The sequence below is a fragment of the Toxorhynchites rutilus genome, chromosome 2 (assembly GCF_029784135.1).
Source record: "Toxorhynchites rutilus septentrionalis strain SRP chromosome 2, ASM2978413v1, whole genome shotgun sequence".
Classification (NCBI taxonomy): Eukaryota; Metazoa; Arthropoda; class Insecta; order Diptera; family Culicidae; genus Toxorhynchites; species Toxorhynchites rutilus.
In genome coordinates, this window is record NC_073745.1 from 219,319,014 (window position 1) to 219,342,635 (window position 23,622).

Genomic DNA, 23,622 nt, shown 5'->3' on the forward strand with positions numbered 1-23,622 from the left:
ATTCCTAATGGAAGTTGCAAAATACTTCTCGTAGAGAAATGTGGTAATGGGGGAGATGGGGGTAAGACGGATATGTTAAGGAAAACTTCAATTGTATCTTTGGAAACTCATATTTCCCAAAACATAAAAGCAGTTTCTTACAGTTCAATATACTGGTTTTCGAAATAATGGCCAAATGTTTTATAAAAATTTGTTTTTTCAGGTTTTTTACTGAAATTAAAACAAGCCGAAAAGTAGAACATTTTAATCGATGCGGGTATAATGGACATGTAGTGAGGGCAATATGGATAGGTCAATAATATACGAAGCGTAGAAGTTTATCGCTCGCGAGAGGAATAATTTCGCCCTCTCTCAGTGTTTGTGCGTCCAGTAACTGAAATAGAACAAAAAGAGAAAGCAATATAAAAATGAGTTGAATATTCTTTCCTTCACTTTTTATCATGCATTGGATGTGATTATGAATGTGACTGTCCATTTCAACCCCACCAGTGCAATCATTTAAATAATTTAAATTTACCACTTACGAATGAATTTACTATTCCGTACATACATAATATCGCTTCTCTGTTAACTCACACACCGAAATATAACCACCAGCGAATTCATATTTGCAATTAAACCACTCAAAATGCCTCATATCGGAGCCGCAAAAATTACTTCCAAACGCGGAATCATGTTTGATTTTCGGTTTTTGTTTCCCTATCTTACTTTTGATCAGTATTCATTGTCATAGGATGGTTTAAATATTCTACGATAGCATGTACAAGGGGTTCCCATCAACAGAAATTTGAAATTCATAATGCAACTATACAAATCAACAACCTGTTCATCATACCCCCACTGTCCGTCTTACCCGCGGTTCCGCTACATGCAAAACGTTCCCATTACTTCGCCGATTCAACGTATGGGTGGTAAACATGTAAACGATGTTAATTTAAGAGGGTAGGGTACTCCGGAAATTTGAAAAAAATAAAAAATATATTTAATATTAAAATGTTTTCTAGGATGTCTACTTTACTGTAGTTTTTGTCCCAGGTTTGCGTTCAGAAGTTACAAGCCAATTAAGGAGCGCGCGAAAAATGTGCGCAACGCATACATCAGTTGCTTGTGGGAATGGATATTCTCCTATCAAACAATACGAGGGTCGTTTAAAAAATAAGTTTCAGTGCCTCAGAAATCACGGAAAAATAAAGTTAGGACAAAAAACAAGGTGTTTTTCGTAATCTACGTTTTATTTCCTTTTTTCTACAAATTCGCCGTAACGTTTAAGGCATTTTTCACAGTGTGGCACGAGTTTTTCTATTCCGAGCGCGAAGTGCGTAGCGTCCAACTTTTTGAAGTACGATGTAACTGCGTCACGAATTTCTTCAGTGTTATCGAATCGTTGACCTCCGAACGCCTGTTTCATCACCTGGGGAGTAAGGAGGATGCTCGAACACAGTTCATTTGAATTCTTTCAATTGCTCTTGAGTTACGCGAGCAGAATGGGGCCGCGCATTATCGTGGATGAGGAACACTCCTTTCGTCAAAAAACCTGGCCATTTGATCTTAATCGCGGTTCTTAATCGGTCCAAAGCTTCACAATAGTACGGTGATGGAACAGGCGTTCGGCGGTCAACGATTCGATAACACTGAAGAAATTCGTGACGCAGTTACATCGTACTTCAAAAAGTTGGATGCTACGCACTTCGCGCTCGGAATAGAAAAACTCGTGCCATGCTATGAAAAATGCCTTAAACGTTACGGCGATTATGTAGAAAAATAGGAAATAAAACGTAGATTACGAAAATCACCTTGTTTTTTGTCCTAACTTTATTTTTCCGCGATTTCTGAGGCACTGAAACTTATTTTTTGAACGACACTCATACAATGACCTGATCGTCAACACGCAAACATAAACGTCCTTGCACAGGTACGTGCATATGCCCACACAGATTTACACTTAAAAAAGTGCGTTGAAGTCAGGTTGCAGGAAAGGCATACGTTGCGACATAAACGGTGTCGATACGGCTCTCGCAAGAAGTTGCGTACAAATTGGTGGAGAAGGGTAAAGTAAAAGTGGGATGGTTCGTGTGCCCGTTGAAAGCTGTCTCTCGAATGACCAAGCAAATGGAGAAATGCTTTCAATGCATGGCTTCGGTCACTAGGCAAAAAACTGCGGTGGTCCTGACAGATCCAAACTGTGCAGGAAGTGCGGCGAGGAGAGTTATGTTGCTAGAGACTGCACAAAGCAACCGAGGTGCATGCTGTGCAATGAGGAGGACGGAAAGGACCACGTCACAGGTCACAGCTTCAAATGTCCGGTTTACAAAAAGGCGATGGTGGGTTCGCAGTAATGGTGGTTATCCAGATCAACCTCAATCATTGCGACATAGCACAGCAACTGTTGTGGTAGTCAACAACGAAAACTGAGTGTGACATTGCAATGATCGCAGAACCGTATCGAGTTCCTCGTGATAAAGGTAACTGGGTGGCGGATAAAGCAGGGATGGCTGCAATACTGGTGATGGGAAGGTACCCCATCCAAGAAGTGGTAGAGAACTCACAGAAAGGTTTCGTGATCGTCAAAATCAACGGAATCTTCATGTGTAGTTGATATGCACCCCAAGATGGTCAGTGGAGCAGTTTCACGAGATGCTGGACATACTCACAGATAAGGTCATCGGCCGAAAAGCAGTCATCATCGGAGGAGACTTCAACCCTTGGGCTGAGAAACAGATGTATCAACGCCAGGGGGTACAGCCTACTAGAAGCCTTCGCAAAACTAGACGTCACACTTCTGAACGTAGGCAACACCAGCTCCTTTCGAAAGGTCGGCCGCGAATCCATCATCGATGTAACTTTCAGCAGTCCATCACTGGCGGCAAACACGAAGTGGAGAGTGTCGGAGGGATACACACATAGCGACTACCAGTCAATTCTTTATAGTGTCCGTCAACGGAATCCTGCGGTGGTACGGAGAACAAAAACCTGTGAGCGAAAGTGGAGGATAAAAGTTTCTGCGACACAGCGATGCCGAGAAGACTGTACCCGACGAATAAACTACGTCCAAATTACTGGTGGAACGGGACACTTAGCATCCTCCGCGCTAACCAGAGTCCAGAGGGTACGAACCGATTTAGAAAGAGAGGAACGCCGCGCGTTGTTCCGAGCGACTAGAGCCGCCTTGAAATTGGGGATACACATGAGCAAATCAAACTGCTATATGGAGCTGTGTCGAGACGTCGACGCAAATCATTGGGGTGGAGCATATCGAATCGTGATGGTGAAACTCCGTGGTTCAACGACTGCCATGGAATTGTGTCAAGAATAAGATCGAGATCATCGTGAATGGACTCTTCCGCAGCACGACTCACCGACGTTGCCACCCACACTGTACGGCGAGGACGAAGCAGAGAACGCACAAGTCACCAACGAAGACTCATTGCGGTGGAAAAAGTTTTCAAGGTGAAAAAAGCACCTGGCCCCGACGGAATCCCCAACGTGGCCTTGAAATCGGCGATCCCTGCTTTCCCCGACACATTCAGGATGGTGCTGCAGAAATGCCTGGATGACGGTCTCTTCCCTGCGAAATTGAAGATCCAAAAGTTGGTGCTGCTTCCGAAACCAGGAAAGCCACCTGGAGATCCTGCGTCGTATAGGTCTATTTGTTTGCTGGATACTTGAGGAAAGTTCTTGGAGAGGGTTGTTCTCAACAGACTGATGAAATGCACGGAGGGTGATCACGGATTGTCGAAAATATCGTTCGGGTTCCGGAAAGGAAAGTCGACAGTGGACACTATTCGGACAGTTATTGAGGAAGCTCAGGTCTCGCTTAAACCAAAACACTGCGCGGTGATTTTGATCGACGTGAAGAACGTCTTCAATAGTGCCAGCTGAGAGGCCATCGCCGAGGCGCTACACAGATCGGAGGTCCCTGGCTACCTGTACAGGATACTGAGGAGTTATTTCCAGAATCGGATCCTGGTATACAACACAGACAGAGGACACATCACAAAACCGAGGTGCTGTTAGTGGGCAATCGCAAGGCAGTGCTGCGGGCAGAAGTCTCGGACTTACCATCGTTTCGAGGCGGGCAGTGAAATACCTCAGTGTTATGATCGACGACCGGCTAAACTTCAACCAGCACGTCGACTTTGCATGCGGGAAGGTGGCAAAGCCCATCAACGCGGTGGCGAGGATCATGCCAAATAGCTTTGGGCTCTTGGCAAGCGTATCTTTGTAAATTTAGAGGTACGGTGGCCCTGCCTGGTTGGCGGATCTGGTAACTCACCGAAATCGGAGGAAGCTGAACAGCACATTCCGACTCATGGCCATGCGAGTTGTAAGCACTTATAGGACCATTTCGACTGTAGCGCCCCTCCTTAGATAAATTTTATAAGATATTTTTTCCAACTGGTGTTCAACTCTTTACAGATACACGGGCCGAAGGTTGTGCAGTCCACTGATGATTCAACAAGAGCCAAAGGTTGTACCGCTCATGACAACTCTACACGAGCTGATGATTGCGCCGGCTAGTGATCATTCTATCCTGGATTCCTCGAGTCGAGAAAGACACACCACGCTAGATATGGGATGCAGACTAGGGGGGCGTTGCTGATTAACGGTCAGCTGCATCCCAATAGGAAGTATCCCATGTCGGGCACACATACAGAGCACTGAAGACTGCAACATCCCAATTATGAGAACACTTGTAATACTAACCTCGAGCCAACCGCGAGTGATCGGTTACATATTACTAACATAGTTGTAAGCAAACATTGTCAAAATATTGAACTCCCGGCCCCGTTAGGCTGACGCCATATGAGCCTTAATAAAAATATATATTTTGGATAAAAAAAAAGACTGGTGATCACCCCACGAGAGTAGTTATGACGGAGTGTGAGTCATGTTGAAGGGCACCTAATCGGCGCTTCGTTGGGAAGAGAAATCCTGTGAGGGTGACTCTGTGACGGAGCGCGCGTCAAGTTGGAGGGCACATCCTAATCGGTACACGTCTCGATGGAGGAACGGATGCTGACATAATGGAAATAAAATGAAGAAATAAAGAAAAAGGGTATAAATCGTGCGATTTATACATGCAAACCAGGAAAAAACTATTTTTAGAAAGTTGAAATGTTGTCACATCACGCTGGAATGAGTTATTGTCATTGTCATTGTACACCATAAGTTTTCATTTTCTAGCAGTTTTTTTTTGTCTATGTGGAAACCAAGTGTACCGTTTCATGATCATTCAAATATGAAACAAAATTGAAATTGAAGTGTATAGTGCATTTAAATTTAAGACGTTTGTGAATTCCAGAACGAACCTCGAGTTCGACCTGACAGCTCATCTGAGCACGTAACTCTGGAACTCGAACTGTTCCTCGTTCCAACCTCAGCAGAGGTGAGACCAATTTCGAGTCCCGTGGCAAACTATATTCGCATCGGATATAAACTGAACGTTTGGCTTTTTTTTAATAATTAAAGTATCAATACATTTTCACTCACATTAATCTTTCTTTTAAAAATACACGATATGGCTTAGGTGACAAAGTTATTCCATCGATTCCTTCCAACTGAGGCAATTGTCCATCCACAGCTGGCTCTACGATGAATGCATGCATAAATGAAGCGAAAAACAGGAACAGATTTGATTTTGCCAATGATTCACCTAGACAGCGTCTTTTTCCTGAAATGTACATAACCTGTAGTATAATACCATGATAAACCATTTGAAAAATGAAGTCACCTGCCCCGAACGGTAGGAAGCACTCATGTTGAATTACTTGGGTGCCTGTTTCGTTCAGGAATCGTTCTGGCCTAAATGTCTCCGGATCGCCCCAATATGCCTTATCCATGTGAAGTGAGTAAAGCGAGACCATCGTGATGGTATTTTCCGGAATCAAATAGGTTCCCAGCTGGACAGGAGATACCGTTCGATGGGCAATCGCCAGTGGGGCTACGTTGGACATCCGTTGGATTTCACAAATCACAGCTTCCGTGTAGGGAAGATAGGGACGATCTCGCAACAGTGGCAACCGATAACGGCCGACCACGTTGTCGAGCTCTTGGTGCATTTTGCTGACCACTTCTGGATGATGTAGCATATAGGCAACCCCAAACCCAAGCGTATTGCTTGTCGTTTCCGATCCGGCTTGGAAGAGATCCAAACATACGCAGAGAAGCTGTTCGTAAGAAAACGACGGGTGCAGTTCATCCTTCTGGAGTTCGCGTAGGTATGATGAGATTAGACAATCATAATCTTCTGCGGCATTCGACCTCGATGCAATCACCTTTATTGTGTTCTGTAAACGAAGAATATTGGTTTATCATGAGTTTATTTCGTTATAACTGCATCGTACTTCCAAAAAGTCCCATAACGGCTTCAATAGTCTAACCAACGGGGCAAATCCAGATTTAACGGGACATATATATCGAACGCAAGGCAATTGGTTTAGAACGCCACCAGACATATCGATAACTCGAAAACTTTTGTGAATGGTTCCCGTTATCCATTCTAATCGCTTGTCACCAAGATGGAATCTGAAAATAACGCCATGAATTTAGCATATCCAATAACACACAAATCAATCACCTTTTTCCCGCTATTAGCGTCCAGATTACATTCAACACCGCGATGTCAAATGCATTGTGCATGTTGATCGTCTTCTGCGTTCGTGAAAATTTCCGGAAATGCTGTATCAGGTCGTCACTTTCCTTTTCCAAGTTGCTCACCATTCCAGTCTTACCCATTCCCAGCAACTTTAGCGTGCGTACCGAAAATCGCCTTTGGACCTCCCACTCTTCCCCATCGGTGAACACTACGCCAAGCCGCTTGTTGAATGATCGAACCCGGAAGAAGAATCCATTTGGCCGCCCGTTGAATTCATCCTTGGAGTAGAACTCACGTACGGCTTCCAGCCCTGAGATGATGACAACTCGATCCCGGCCAAGCTTCAAACCCACCACCGAACCGAAACGCCGGGCTAGATCGTGCCACATCAGGTGATAGAAGTTGAATCGTTTCATCAGATTGAACACATAAACGCCACAACCCACAAGTGGGAGCCAATTGGGACCTGTGGAGAAAGATCAAAACGAAAATATGCAAATGGGGTTCTTATCGAGTGCAGAAGAGGGAACCTGTTGACCTATCTCAAGAAATGCGTTGCTCTGTTATTTTATGTAAATTAAAACTTGCGGTATAACGGAACCGTGTGCAAGAGTGTTCTGTTTTGTTATGTTATGATTGTTTTAGATTCAAATATTTCGATTGATTTATACAACATAACAGGGTTACAAAAAATTATGTTTCGGAAGAGTTATTTCTTCCACTAGATATGCAAATTAATTGCAGTTGTTTTGTTAGGATTGTTTATACGAAGATTGGTGAAGAATGAAATAATTAGTTTCACTACAGTGTATTAAGTGTGTATTCAATTATAGCAGATCTTTTTGCCAGGATAAAGACTTTTGATTATATCGTTCACATGCGGACTGAGAAGTTACTCTTTGGTAATTTCTGGAGACATGAATCAGGAAAAAAGGAGCAATTTCACAAAAGTTTCCAAACTCACATATTAAAAACAGCATTCATGCATAAAAGCTTCTGGTTTGTAAAGGATAAATCACTAAAATTGTAATCCAAATAAAATATAGATACTATTGGTGAATGTTATTATTTGACATAAGCCAGAAGCCCAGTCTCTTAAATACACTCAGAAATCGTTTCGATTTTTCACAGACGCGGCTTTCGAATTTTGTCACTTCTCAAAAGAACACAAATTTTCGCGAGCCTTCTTACCTGGCGGATAAAACTGAGGCTTCCGCGCATCACGTAAACAGTAGATCACAACGAAAATTATCACCGCTATCAAATTTTGCCACATTGCTTCCACTAAAATTGTAATATGAACTATCTTAACAGCTGAGACGTTCTGATTCGACTGAAGGAATTCCCGTGCCCCCAGTACCTTTATAGATAACACCAGCTGGGGACCGCTAGAACGACTCGATCCATCCACGCCTGGTGCGGTGAACGTTATCATCCAATCGGAGCTTTTTCTTATGCTAATCCTCCGAAAGTGCACCTTGGGGAAGACGTCACCAATGTTGGAGGGAGAATGCATGTATTTTTGGAACTAATTTGCATTGAACACTCGGAAGGCATAAATTTAGAATGAGTTTGTCGTCTTAAAATGGTTCAATGCTGAATGGAATACTTTCATAAACCGCTACTGTACTGAATAATGCTTCTAGTAGAAATTTGACAATTTTCGGATGACGATAAAAACTACTACAAAAGATAATTTAATCGGACATGTTTCCCAAAAAACATAATTTTATTCACCATTTTACGAGAATATTTCGACACCCTGTCTGACTTGGCAGTTGGCCGGATCTTTCGCCATTGCTGTGAAATACATTTTGGCATGTTTTTCAGTTCTTTCTTAACTTTATTCAGGAGGACCTCCGTTTTCGCACAAAATTGGGATTGAGCAAGAGACCCTTTTTTCAGAATAAAGTGATTTCATCGACCCCTATAGCCAAATATCTATGGAAAATTTATTTTTAAATTTTATGAAAATACTTACTAATTCAAAAACTTTCCGGGTGATTAAGTGAGTAAACTTGAAATAATTTTCTCATCAATATATACACATAGAATTCAGTAAATATCAAGTGTAATTGATAATTGATAATACATATTACAACAATAATGCTTTTCTCAGCGATTCCATGCCAAACCGATATAGTGTTTCTCAGATTTTCCTGAAAAGTGGTAGTTTTGTTCTTTATCGCAAAATACTACACCCGTTTTTTCTACTGTTTTATTAGGGTGCCCATTTCCATTTTAGGGTGGTCCGAAACATTCATTTTTTCGCCTACTTTTTTCCAAAAATGACTTTTTCGAAAATTCATAACTTTTGAACTACTGGACCGATTCAGATGATCGACATATCAAATTAAAGACAATTAGTTGATATTTTTTAGAAAAATATCACATTTGCGAACAGATTGGATTTTGTTTTTGTAATTATTGATTGTATTTGTTTCTTGTTGTTTTTATACTTTTGACTAGAGTGCGCTATATTTTTTAATATTTTTCCATGAAAGCTTTTTATATATTTCTCTAATGGACGCAAATGACAATTTGATGATCCTGGGTGACTTCAACCTACGTGACTTTAAATGGGAGCTGAATAGCCACGGCTTTTATTATCCCTCATCCGACTCGTCGATTGGACTCGTATTTCGCAATCTATTGGACGCATATCGCACTTCAAGACTCGGACAGAAGAATGGAGTTATCAACCGTAACAATCGAATGCTAGACCTCTGCTTTGTGAGTGAGGAAATGTGCTACAGTTGCTCAGTAATACCAGCTCCATCTCCGCTCGTCAAATGTTGCGTGCATCACCCACCTTTGTTGGTCAGCATTGATTCCTGCCTACACTGTGATCACAATGACACGACAGAGAGAACGTTTTATGACTTCGGCAGAGCAAACTTCGACGAGATGAACAACTTCCTCTCGAACGTTAATTGGGAAGAAGAACTGGCCAATCGAGACGCTAATTTCGCGGCGTCGACGGTATCGTGCATCATAACGTACGCAATCGATCAATTTGTACCTAAGCGTATCAACTGTGAGCCTATCAAACCTGCCTGGTCAAACTTGGAGCTTAGGCGTTTGAAAAGGAGGAAACGGGCTGCTCTTAGAGAACAAACACTCTGAACTTCGTACTGACTCTACGAAAGCGCGTTTTTCCGAGGCCAATTCGGACTACAAACGGCTGAACTATCAACTGTTTCAAGCGCACCAAACACAGTTGCAACGTAATCTGAAATCCAATCCTAAGATTGGCATTGGCATTTGGCAGTTGTTCTGAGCTTATTTATGGTTGGGGACTTTCCCGATTATTCAATATTCATTAATTTTTAAATTGCTTCTAGATTGAAAGTACAGTAATTTACATTTAGCTCGACATTCAGCTAATTGGACGGACCTGTAATGCGACATATTTAGTTGGACATTTTTGTAAACATAAAGTTCGAGTTCCAAATTATGACCCCACATCGAAAGTCGACACTATACCACTGTCATCGCAAATGTTCAATTACAGGTTAAAATCGCCTCCAACGCGACACTGAGTGGTGTTTCGGAACGTCGCATTAAATGTAATTTACTGTACAACATGTCACAAGCTGGATGGGAAGAAATTTTCCAACTGTGAAAGCTGTGGCGAGTGGCAAACGCAATCGCTAAACAGGAAGGTTTAGCCGATGGGGATATCGAGTGATAACAAAACAATAAACTCTTTAGATTAAAGATAATTTTGTGATCCTGAAAAGGACCCTTTTTAGCCTGCATGTGAATCCAACGAGCGAACAAATCGTAATGAATGTATTTTTTTGCCATCGCTGCCTTTTAACGCTCTTTCGTTCGTCTCGTTGGACTCGCCCCTTTGGCTTAGTCTGCTGATTTGTCTCTATCCTGTGAGTGTGTACCGCTAGAGTACAAAAGGCGCGTATCCGCTGAAAAATATATCATTCTCTTCCAAACCGTAAATCAGTGTGGTTGTGTGGCATCGTTTCACATCACATCGCATCAACGGATTGGTGCCGGAGCACCAGTATACCTAATAGCGGTTATAGAATTTCGGCCGCCGGAGTGCTCAAGTTGGCTTGCAAAGCTGCTTACAACAATAAAAAAACCCGCAAAACCGAACAGAACAGAGCACATTCGGTTCGGTGGCAACAACTAGTTTCAGCGAGTGGCAAACGCAATCGCAAAACGGAAGCAGGTAGAAGAAGGAAAAAGTTTGTTTATACAGACTGCTTTGGTGGCAAAACCAGCCACCGTAAAACACGGCACTTTTCAGGGCCATTAAACCTTTCAAAGAAGAGTTATTGAAAGTTTTTCACAATACCAATGCATTCTAAAGAGACATAATATGACATATAATATAAACTGATTTATTTTGTTTATCTTGTTCTTGAACTTATTGGTGGTTGGGGTCTTTTAAATTGATCATTCAGTTTTCACAGACCCATGCATGGTTTCCGAGCTAAAAATAGCTTCAAATTACAACACATTGTATGCAGGATGGCATTAACGAATTTTCTCGGTAGCAAGAACTGCATTCTTTGGTTGATAACTAATGTTGAAAAATGAATGACGTTACAACTGCATTGTATAGAAAAATAACTAAGGAGCAACATGATGAGCTATGTATTTCCTTATTCTTCTTTCTTTGTTTTTAAGAGGCTTTGAACTTTGCAGTTCATTCGCCTCTATATATTTCCTGCTGCTCTGTTCTTATTTTAAAGGGCTTCAATCCGAAGGTCATTCGTCCATGTATTTACTGTTGGTTTTTCAGAACGCTTATAGCTCGTTTATTTCTCGACAGATCGTAGAGTTCGTCTCCAAAACCTCAGTTCATTTTTATTTACTTTGTTTGCGGAAACTACAAATCTTACAATTCATTCGTCTCCGAAACACGGAAACAGTTTAAGGTACGGTAATGTGCTCAATAGTGAAATATATGATAGTGAATGAGCTGATGACCACCTATGCATCTCCTATCACAGCCATCATTTTGATTGTACGATATGTGCATACGCCGAAAGATGCCCGGCGTTGAACATTTAATAAGTACAAAGCCTTCGGAAAAAAATCAAGAATTAACTATAAGACAGCGAGAAAAAAATGAGAAAGTTTGTAAAAAAAACGCAAAAACACAACACCAAAGGTGCTTTGCAGAACCCCCAACATGTTCATGAAGAGTAAACAGTAAACTAATACATTTTTCAGGTAGATAGGTAGGTATTCACGTAGCAGAAGAAAATAAAACAATACATTTAAAATATATCAAAAAAAAGCTGTCCCCTTTGTATAGTCCTACGTCACTCCGGTTATGTCCCCGACATTACCCATCCGTCTTTCTTTTGAACAGAAATCCATTTTCTCTTGAAGTCCGCCTCCGATTTGACAACTTTTGGGTTCTTCCGGAGGGCCTGCTTCATAATCGCCCAATATTTTTCTATTGGGCGAAGCTCCGACGCGTTGGGAGGGTTCATTTCCTTTGGCACGAAGGTGACCCCGTTGGCTTCGTACCACTCCAACACGTCCTTTGAATAGTGGCACGAAGCGAGATCCGGCCAGAAGACGGTCGGGCCCTCGTGCTGCTTCAATAGTGGTAGTAAGCGCTTCTGTAGGCACTCCTTAAGGTAAACCTGCCCGTTTACCGTGCCCGTCATCACGAAGGGGGCGCTCCGCTTTCCGCAAGAGCAGATCGCTTGCCACACCATGTACTTTTTGGCAAACTTGGATAGTTTCTGCTTGCGAATCTCCTCCGGAACGCTGAACGCTGAAAGAACAACAGGCCCGGCAGCTGACGAAAGTCCGCTTTGACGTAGGTTTCGTCGTCCATTACCAGGCAATGCGGCTTCGTCAGCATTTCGGTGTACAGCTTCCGGGCTCGCGTTTTCCCCACCATGTTTTGCCTTTCGTCGCGGTTAGGAGCCTTCTGAACCTTGTATGTATGCAGGCCCTCCCGCTGCTTGGTCCGCTGGACGAATGAACTTGACAAATTCAGCTTATTGGCGACATCCCGGACCGAACTTCTCGGATCACGTCTAAACTGCTTAACTACGCGCTTGTGATCTTTTTCACTGACGGAGCATCCATTTTTGCCGTTCTTCACCTTCTGGTCGATGGTTAGGTTCTCGAAGTATTGTTTTAGTACTCTGCTGACCGTGGATTGGACGATTCCCAGCATCTTACCGATGTCCCGATGTGACAACTCCGGATTCTCGAAATGAGTGCGCAGGATTAATTCACGACGCTCTTTTTCGTTCGACGACATTTTTCCAAATTTACGAAAAATTGACAGTGTAGCATGGCCAACGTGATCTATACACTCTTATCTGATTATAAGCGAAAGCTGAAGATATAATACCTAAAAATTAAATTTCTGCAGCGTTTTTTCCGTGATGCAATTTGATGTGACACACCTTTTAGCATGGCTTCATGCCCAAGCGGTCGACGACTACCAATTTAGTGAAGTTTACTCCGTTCATCATCCGCGAAGTGGAACTAGGCCATCAAATAAATGCCATCTATACGGATCTCTCTGCAGCGTTCGATAAAATGGATATTGCTTTGGTTAAAAATGACAAATTAGGCGTTCATAACAATCTGCTTGCCTGGCTATCCTCTTATCTAACTGGTCGAAATATATCTGTTAAAATTCGAGACTATGTTTCTTCTCCCTTCCCCGTGACATCCGGCATTCCTCAAGGCGGCCATCTCGGATCATTTCTGTTTCTGTTATATATGAACGATGTTAACAATATTCTGAAATGCACTAAGTTGTCGTACGCTGATGACCTAAAACTGTATTTAGTGATACGGAAACCAGGCGATGCTAGTTTCCTACAGGATCAATTGGAAGCTTTGGCCGAGTGGTGCCAACTGAACCGCATGGTACTCAATGTTTCGAAATGCTCCGTAATATCATTCGGCAGACATCGTGCATTGATTCATCATCACTATGTTCTACCGGGCACTAGCTTGCAACGGAAATCAACTGTTAAGGATTTGGGAATACTCATTGATTCTGAGCTCATATTCAAGAATCAGGTCGCTTACGTGGTATCAAAAGCTTCCTCTCGTCTCGGCTTCATATTTCGCTTCGCTAAAACTTTGAAAAATATATATTGCTTAAAAGCTTCATATTGCTCATTGTTGCGGCCTCTTTTGGAATACTCGGCTGTAGTGTGGTACCCATACTACCAAAACGAGACGAATCGCATCGAAGCTATTCAACGGAAGTTTATACATCTGGAGCTACTGGAGGCGAGACGCAACATTGCGATGGCAAGCTTTATAAGTGATCTGATTCAGGGGAACATCGACTGCACTTCGCTGTTAAGTTGCCTTCACATAAACACCCGCCGTCGTAATTTACGCCTACAGATTTTCCTGTATATTCGTCCCTCACGAACCAACTACGGACTTAACGAGCCCATGCGAAGGATGTGCCGAATCTTCAACAGATGCTACGATGTGTTTGACTTCAATGTTTCGCGTTACAAAAATAAGTTATAAGTAAATATAAGTAAGTGATTTTTCAAAGTTAACCGATGGTCCGAAAAATAGTTTTTTGACTTTTCTTTCATCAATGACTTTTTCAAAAATTCATAACTTCTGAACTACTGAACCGATTCAGATAATCGACAATCGATGAAAACGTTCGGAATGGATGAAAAAAATTCGGCGTTCGGAGGGTTGGCGGACTTTGGAACAACATCCATCTTCAAGCGTTTCATCTTTTCCAGCGACGCGTAATGGATAGGGGACAGGTTTTGCCAAAACATCACATCCTCGTCCGGATGATATTTTAGGATGAAGGAAGCAACTTCCGGTAGACACTTTGTACTGTGAATCTCCGCAAGTTCCAAACGGAAGAAGAGCGGCTTTGACATCCTATTTTTGCTGATGGTTAGATACAGAAGCACCTTCTTTGGGAATTTGGTGTGGGACATGTACTTCACGTCAGAACCTACCTCCTTGGTGGGGGACAAAAAGTACCTGCCAGGCGTTGTCATCCAGCGTTAAAATCTTCTCGTCGTCCATGACAACCACGACGTGCCGCACAGTGATCCCTCAGAAATTCTAGGTGGCATTAAATAGAAAAATGAACAACATTGCCTGACCGAATGAATGGTCTAGTTTTGTTCTGTAACCTTCAAGGCATCTAGTATCACATATGGCAACAGTGTCTGTTGGGATACTGAACCACGACTTCCTGGGTTTCCGGTTCCTGGCGGGTTTCCTTCGATGAATACCTTCGTCGATCCAGCAGGCCAACACTTCGAAGAAATACAGGGCCAATCCACGTAATAATTGAACACGAGACTACTAGTGATTTATACAACTTTTATTCTCCACGGTTAATATCGAACTGTACAAATTTTATTGGACTTACATCTAACTATGATTTACAGAACAAAAAAAGGTTGAATACATGAATTTGAATTCTATGCCCCTATTTCATGATAATTATCTACTCCACTGACAATTGCCAATATTGTTATCACATTCTATGCGCTACCAATACATGTATATACTAGCTCTACCTCTGTCATCATCGATGATTGTGGATGCTGAACGTGTTGCCAAATACCCGAATTATCTGCCATAATCAAAAAAGAGTTGGCAACTCTCGTACATCCTCACCCACCCAGAAATTGACGATGTATAATTTCTGAAAAGATAGAATTCTCTTCGAACATTTAGGAAAGGGAGGGGGAAGGATCACTCATTGATTGTGCTGATTCATCATGATTGGTTATGCTGCTTAGTAATTTCCTACACAGGTAAGATGCAGATTTTCTCCACTGGACGCTTTAGATTGCCATTCGCCGTTTTAAGAGTGACCACTCTGACGATGCCATCGGCACCAGGATGGACTTCAATTATTCTGCCCAGCTTCCAACGCATGGGTGGCAAATTGTCGTCCTTTATTATTACCAATTTTCCTACTTCGATTTTAATTGCTGGACGCCATCGTTTCGTTCGTGCTTGTAGTTGCGATAAATATTCCTTTCGCCATCTAGACCAAAACGTTTGGAGTCTGCGTTGAATAAGCTGCCACTGATTCAAACGGTTTAGGGGAATTTCCTCAAGATTCGGTTCCGGGATAGCTTGTAATGATTCACCAACCAAGAAGTGAGCGGGAGTTAACGGCTCCAAATCATTTGGATCATCGGAAAGCGGGGTGAGGGGTCTTGAGTTCAGGCATGCTTCAACCTGAATGAGAAGGGTATTCATGTCCTCTAATGATACAGGATTCTCTCCAATAACCCTTAATAGCCCTCGCCTTAATAACCCTCGCACTGCTGCTTCCCATAAACCTCCAAAATGGGGAGCACTGGGGGGATTGAAATGCCACCGCATACCTTCATCGGCACACACTTTGGACACCTGCTCTCTGTGTTGTTGATCCTTCAGCATAATCAATAATTCCTTTAATTTATTACGAGCCCCAACAAAATTCGTGCCGTTATCGGAGTACAAACTACTACATTTTCCACGACGAGCAACAAATCGACGCAACGCTTGTATGAAACGATCCGTTGATAAGTCCGAAACTAATTCCAGGTGGACTGCCTTTGTACAGAGACAAATAAACACAGCCACGTATGCCTTATGAGATTGGCGTCGGGGACCGGGACGTATGTAGACTGGTCCAAAGTAGTCTACTCCTGAATGCAAGAATGGACGAGATACTCTAACTCTTGCAGCTGGTAATTCACCCATGAACTGCTGTGCTAGTGTGGGTTTGGAACGAAAGCATTTCACGCATTTGTGGACAATCTCTCTAGCTACATTTCTTCCGCCAAGTGGCCAATATCTGAGTCTAACTGCACTCATCATTAGCTGAGGTCCAGCATGGAGTAAACGCTCGTGATATTGCTTCAATAATAAACGGGTTAGTGTATGCCGAGCTGGTAATACTGAGGGATGTTTAGTATCCTCCGCTTCATTCGAATGCCTCAATCGGCCTCCCACCTTCAAAATATTGTCCGCAGAAATATATGGATTAAACCATCTCAATGGCGACCGTCTTGGAACTGCATCGCCCTTAGCCAAGGCCTTCAATTCCTCTGGGAAAACTTCCTGCTGAACTCGTCGGATCCAAATAAATTCCGCCCGTTCCAATTCTATGGTGGATATAAAACCAGTGATTCGGTTTTCTCGGTTTAGAAGATTCATCAACCGCAGCCAAATAGCCGTCTTTCTCAAAAGATCAGAATACGACGAAAACTTTGAAATGAACCATTCGTTGAATTCCGTTGCCGGTGATACCGGATTTGCAACAACCGTTCGCCGTTTTTCTATGTCAGCACTTTCAGGAATTTCTTCATTAGAAGCTGGCCATTTGCTCTGTTCCAGCTCAAGCCAGCCTGGACCATTCCACCAAAATTTATTATTTACGATATCTTCTGGAAATACTCCTCTCGAGATAAGATCTGCCGGATTGTGAATGCCCGGAACATGCCTCCAGGTGTATCCGTTCGTGATTGTTTGGATTTTGGACACTCTGTTCGCTACAAAAGTGGTCCAACAAGTAGGTGATGCCTTAATCCAGCGCATAACGCATGTAGAATCTGTCCAGAAGTAAGCGTCGATATTCATCTTTATAGATTCTTTCACCCTTTTGAATAATTGAGACACTAAAAGCGCTCCACAAAGCTCCAAACGAGGAATAGTTTGACATTTGAGGGGTGCCACTCGGGATTTTGAAGTTAACAAACGAACCATAACATTTCCTGTTGCATCCAGACTACGAAGATACAAACATCCACCATAAGCTCTTTCTGACGCGTCGGAAAAACAGTGAATTTCCATACGAATCGCTCTTGGAATAATCACACAGCGTTCAATCCGAATGTGGTTTAATAAAGGTAGCTGATTTTGAAAATTTCGCCAAAGCTCACCCACCGTCGAAGACAATGGTTGGTCCCATCCAATTATCTGTCCCGTTTCATCTTCTATAGTCCATAACAGCTGCATGAATATCTTAGCCGTTGTTATAGTTGCCCCAACAAGTCCCAGTGGGTCGAATAATGTAGCAATGATTGATAAAACTCGACGTTTCGTTAGAGTTACGTTGTCGCTCATAGTGGGAATATTGATTTTCAATTTCAGTGTATCTGAATTAGGCATCCAAATTAGCCCAAGTGTCTTTACAGCTGGATCGGGATCGAGGTCAACTTCCTCGGTCACTCGTATTGCCAAATTATCCTCGGGAATCCCTTCAAGAACCTTTGAATTATTCGACGCCCATTTCCTCAACTTGAAACCACCTTTCATCATCATTTTCTCCAATTGAATTCTTAAATTGACCGCATCATCAAGATGTTCCGCTCCCGTTATAACATCGTCCATATATGTGTCTTCACACACAGCCCTTGCTGCGAGTGGAAAATTACCTCCCTCATCCAATGACAATTGTTTAAGAGTTCTCGTTGCCAGGAACGGAGCGGGTTTGGTTCCGTATGTAATCGTACTCAGCTCGTAGATTCCTATCTCCTCTGATTCCGAAAATCGCCAAAGTATTGACTGTAATGGTCTTTCTTCCGGTACGATATAGATTTGCCGAAACATTTTTTCAACATCGGCCACCAACATAATTTGTTTTGTTCGGGAACGAAGAATAATTGACCGTAAATCCTCCTGAATTACCGGTCCCGATAGAAGTGTATCGTTTAAAGATATTCCTGAAGAAGTGGGACACGAAGCATCAAAGACCACCCGAACCTTAGTAGTGGTACTATCCTCCTTGACCACTGGATGATGCGGTAAAAAGCACCGCTTAACCGAACCTTGAATCATGTCTTCGATCTTCTTCATGTGCCCCAGACGTAAATATTCTTGCATGAATTCCACATAATGTTCCCTTAGATTATTATCCCTAGCTAATCGTCTCTCTGTTCCATGCAAACGACGAAGTGCAATATCTTTTGAGTTCCCAAGTTTAACCATGGCAACTTCGTTTTTGGGTAGAGAAACAGAATACCGTCCATCTTCTCCTCGCCGAATAGATTGTACGAATAATGCTTCGCAACGTGCTTCCTCCGGTGAATAATTAACCGCTGTTTCGATTTCCTCACATGACCAAAACCGAGCAATTGAATTGTTGAGTTCCTCTAATGCAGAAGTATTGCAATTGACTTGAACCGAACGCCCTCTACGGGGTACTCCACCAGAAATAATCCATCCAAAAACAGACTCCACCAAAACCGGTAATCCTTCTCCTAACGATAATTTTCGTCCAGATTCGAAAAACCCGAAAAATGATTCTACTCCCAGAATCATATCCACAGCTTGAGATAGGCAAAACGAAGGATCAGCTAATTGTATTCCCTCTGGTATATTCCATCCCTTAGTGTTAATATTTGCCGTTGGTAGATTTACAGTCACCTTCGCTAATACCAGGAAATTTGTTGTGAGTGAAAATTCCGTCACCCGTGATTTTACCGTAGCATCTATTGTTTGTTTAACGTTGGAGGTGGATTCTGCAATGCCCACAACAGACACGTCTGCCTTATGTCTATCCACCTTGAGCTTCTGACTGATTCGTTCGGAAATAAAATTGCTTTCCGATCCCGAGTCTAACAAAGCCCGAACTGGGTACCGATTGCCGTGTTTATCAACAACTATGACAACAGCCGTAGCCAATAGAACCTGCGATGAAAAACAGTGAGCAGCACTGGAAACCAAAACATCAGTGGCTGCTATGTTCGCCACTTCAGATGTCGACGGAATTGGAGCAGATTCCAAGGATGCAGCGGAGGATACAGCGCGGGAGTTCCTGTTTTCGTTCCTGAAGCAGACCAGAGTGTGATGCCGACCGCCGCAATTTCGGCAGGAGTTTTTCGACTGGCATACTTTCGCGTGATGACCTGCTCTGAAGCAGTTTCTACAGAGATAGTGTGTTTTTAGAATTGCATCTTTTTCTGGGACAGTTTTCCTGAGGAATGCATTACACTGGAAAAGAAAGTGCTTTTCCTTACAAACAGGGCAATTAGTGCTTGTTGATTGTGTTCCATAGTGACTAGTTTTGAATAAAGTTTGTTTATGTTTTTGTTGTGGGTGGAAAGAAATGTTGTTTTTATGATCATCGATCCGTGAAGGTAGTGAGTCCAACATTTGCACTCTGCGTTGTAGAAAATCAGTGAGATCTTTCAAAGTCTCCTGCTCCTTGTTTGCCGAAAGTTCTTCCCAGCCGCGTCGTGTAATAGGGTCTAGCCGTGTTGTTAAAATATTTACTAACAGCAGATCACGGTAGTCCTCTGGTTTCACAATTTGATCCAGGGTTTTGACAGCTCGATCGAATGTGTCTAAGAGTGTATGCAATTCCTTGGCAGATTCTTTAGTGTTTGTGGGTAGTTGGAAAAGTGATTGAATTTGACGTTTCTTTAACAGCTTGCTGTTGTTGTATCTATGAAGCAACATATCCCAGGCGATTTCATAATTTGCTCCCGTGAGCGGTAGTGGATCAATGAGAGCCTTCGGCTCCCCTTGTAAACACCCCTTCAGATAGTGGAATTTCTCCACATCTGGCAGGTCAGTTTTGCAGTGTATGAGTGAGGTGTATAAATCTCGAAAACTCAACCATTGATCGATGTTGCCATCGAATGATTGCAATCTGATCTGTGGTAAGCGGACATGTTCTAATGTTCCATGTTGCATGGTAACATTAGCTGGAATGGATTGTGTTGATGATGACTGTTCCTGTCTCTCTCTAACTTTACTCAATAGAAATGATTTGACCTGATAATAACGATCACTGAATTCAACTCGCTCTTTTTCATAAAAATCTTCCTCGTCATCGAAATCATCGTGACATTTGATGTCGATTAAAGTTTCTGAGAACTTCTCCCACGCAATATCTAGTTTCTCCAAACGTACTTCCAGTTGGCAGATATCAGTCTCGACGTTCTTGGAACCTTCCACAAATCTCCAGATGTCGTTAAGACTTGATTGAGCATCCTTCATAGAGACTATGAGGCGCTTCAACGAAGCTGATTTTATGGTAGCAGATATGTTCGGCATGATGACGTAACGGAAATTGGGATTCAGGTGTAGTAAGTGCAGTAAGACCTAGCTTCGCTAGGCATATACTATGTTGTTTACCTGACAAAACAGGTTGTGGCGCGTCAGTGCAATCCAAAATATATGATCAAATGTTGTTGCGAACCAGTCCAACGCTCAGCATAAATTGATGATGTGATTGATCAATGGGTGTTCGAAGGGAAAATATATGTAGTATGCAAAATAACCTGGCCACGGCTGGGCATATACTGCAGCACTGACCTTCACAAAATATTTGATGATTCGTACAATTGATTCACCGTCAAATTGCAAGCGAGAAAAATATCGCTCCAATGCTCAACCAGAGTGTCACAGGGATTACGTGATGAATAATTCGAAGAGGAATTCAATTTCAATGTGTATTTTCTGATCGTCCTAGCTTCTTAGGACATACACCATCTGTTCACTAACCTGGACAACTATTTTTGTAGGCCTCTTCTATTTCCAACGCTCGGTAGTGTGGTGCGCTGGTTGAATTCGTCCGCCGATTCGCTCGGATGATTGTGTCCGCCAGTTGGGTGGTCGAACACTATGCGTCGACGGTTGTGGGTCCGCTGATGATTATCCTCGTTCGCCGCAGAACAATAGATGAAAGTCGAAATGTGGTGTAAGTATATTGCGTTTCGATTCGGCTGGACATATACTGCACTTAAAATTTACCTTTGAAAAAAGTACAGCAAACTTGCCCAGCGTTGAAACGCGATGAAGTTGATTCCTTATGGCCTCTATACTTCCGGATAATGGGTTGAAATTCCTTTCCGATGGCAAACAATACGCCCATTGAATGCACAAATCTCCAAATCTTGATGACTTTTGATGATGACCGGCCGATCCGGTTCGAAGGACCAAAAAATGTTGGGATACTGAACCACGACTTCCTGGGTTTCCGGTTCCTGGCGGGTTTCCTTCGATGAATACCTTCGTCGATCCAGCAGGCCAACACTTCGAAGAAATACAGGGCCAATCCACGTAATAATTGAACACGAGACTACTAGTGATTTATACAACTTTTATTCTCCACGGTTAATATCGAACTGTACAAATTTTATTGGACTTACATCTAACTATGATTTACAGAACAAAAAAAGGTTGAATACATGAATTTGAATTCTATGCCCCTATTTCATGATAATTATCTACTCCACTGACAATTGCCAATATTGTTATCACATTCTATGCGCTACCAATACATGTATATACTAGCTCTACCTCTGTCATCATCGATGATTGTGGATGCTGAACGTGTTGCCAAATACCCGAATTATCTGCCATAATCAAAAAAGAGTTGGCAACTCTCGTACAGTGTCCGTGCCGGTTTTCGTTGCGATAACCACGTGGCAACGTAGTGTTTGATGCGATGAACCAGTGTAACGATAAACACGCATGTTTTTCAAATTTTACACAAGTGCTACAAAATACGTTAAAAAATAATGTGATGGTGTTCTGGAGCGAGAATTTGATGCTGATTTCGAATTTGTATTCCGTTTTTAGTTTAAAAAATTTTGAAACTGTGAAATGAGTGTTTGAAAGAAAGTACATTTTCTACATTGAATTTATAAAAAAGTAGACCTACAAAAAATCTCCAAATACCTTCAAAGTATATTATAACAAAATGTCTTCCTTAAGGTCCCCTCTACACTTTTCCTTTATGACTTCTGGGCACTTTTGACCACTTTGCGAAAAAAATGCCAAAAATATTTTAATATTTGATACCTCACACGTGTTTTTCGATTTTCGAAAAATGTCATCCCCTCCCCCTGCATCCCCTTTTGGGTTTTAGGTGAAAATAATTTTGAAAACGTTTTCAAGAAGTTTGCAAACTTATACTTAGACACCCCACGCGTGTTTTTTTTCCGAAAATTTCAAATTTTACCCCTTCTCCCAGCCCTTGCTTTGGAGTTCATAACCAAAATGATTCAAAAATAGATTCAGCACCTTCAAAAACCCCCGTACAACCAATTTCATGGCATTTTCATTAATTTTTCTATTTAATGCCACCTAGAATTTATGAGGGAACACTGTGTGATGCTTCGCCGGAATGATTTCATTTCTAATTTTTCAAAAAAGATTAGAGTTGGGTGTCAAAAACAAATTGTAGAGCGGTTGGGGAGCTTTGATTTGGTCGTTTCTATCAAGTTTATCATGCAGTTTTGGGAGAAAATGTTTAACCTTTTCACTGCGAAAGGCGGAATATACGCTCTCGCCAGTCTTTCACTTCTTCACAATAACAGATGACAATTGTATCGTGGCTTATTTCAATTATTTATGTAGTAAATAGGCCCAGAGAGCAGTCGTATGCTTAGGTCTCGAAATCAGTAAAATTTTCGGTAAAATTTTGATTAATTGGCGATTATTCTCTCACAATATACACACCGACACTGAGAGCCTTCGAAACATCAACTTCATAACGTTAGAATACTGAAACTTTGTTTGTTTCTAGGAACGTGGAGAGTGAAAATGCCACATGGAAGTATCACTTTTATCCATCTATTTCGACGTGATTTAACAAATATTCACTGCACTACATTATCTTCATATCGGGAACGGGAACTCTAAAAATACCCGAAAATAGCATTTTCACATGGATACGGTGGGCAATCAAAGATAAACACAACGACTGACGTCACTATTTGTGAAATATTTCTGACAGCGCATGCTATGTCGCTCTAAACTCTACCATCTTCATTACTTTTTTTCCAGGACACTGGCCGTACCTGCTGATGGATTTCTCCGAGACTGGACTACTGCGGTTAAAAACACCTAAAACGCAAACATTTCACTTTTAAAATGTTCTTGATTACAATAATTCAAATGGTGAAATGAAGGTTAGAGCACCGTTTCAAGAAACTGACTTATAGCCAGTTTAAGGCAATCACATCTCAAAGCGAAAAAAGTTTAATTACTATGTGATGAGATTGAAAGATGAGTAAAGGGATTTTCTCAATCATATATGATACTCTATCAACTAC

At 42.0% G+C, this 23,622-nt stretch overlaps 2 protein-coding genes across 2 annotated transcripts; both read right to left on the reverse strand.

The window, feature by feature from the left end:
* Positions 1-251: 251 nt before the first annotated feature.
* LOC129771506 (methyl farnesoate epoxidase-like) lies at positions 252-7,916 on the reverse strand. Its single transcript, XM_055775231.1, has 6 exons — positions 7,787-7,916; positions 6,578-7,061; positions 6,345-6,525; positions 5,732-6,287; positions 5,491-5,671; positions 252-373 (listed from the first exon to the last, which is right to left on the reverse strand). Exons 1-6 carry the CDS (start codon positions 7,869-7,871, stop codon positions 352-354), a joined length of 1,509 nt encoding a protein of 502 aa, XP_055631206.1. The 5' UTR covers positions 7,872-7,916; the 3' UTR covers positions 252-351.
* Positions 7,917-15,361: 7,445 nt separating this feature from the next.
* Positions 15,362-20,614, reverse strand: LOC129766693 (uncharacterized). Its single transcript, XM_055767282.1, has one exon. The coding sequence runs from the start codon at positions 20,612-20,614 to the stop codon at positions 15,362-15,364; it is 5,253 nt and encodes a 1,750-aa protein (XP_055623257.1).
* Positions 20,615-23,622: the final 3,008 nt, after the last annotated feature.

Excerpts from the sequence above, each read along its gene's own strand:
- LOC129766693 (XM_055767282.1), bottom strand. The coding sequence starts at position 20,614 with ATGCCGAACATATCTGCTACCATAAAATCAGCTTCGTTGAAGCGCCTC.
- LOC129771506 (XM_055775231.1), bottom strand. The coding sequence starts at position 7,871 with ATGTGGCAAAATTTGATAGCGGTGATAATTTTCGTTGTGATCTACTGT. Across the intron at positions 6,288-6,344 it reads CGTTATGGGACTTTTTGGAA|AACACAATAAAGGTGATTGC; the intron begins GTACGATGCAGT and ends CTTCGTTTACAG. Across the intron at positions 5,672-5,731 it reads CTTCCTACCGTTCGGGGCAG|GAAAAAGACGCTGTCTAGGT; the intron begins GTGACTTCATTT and ends TGTACATTTCAG.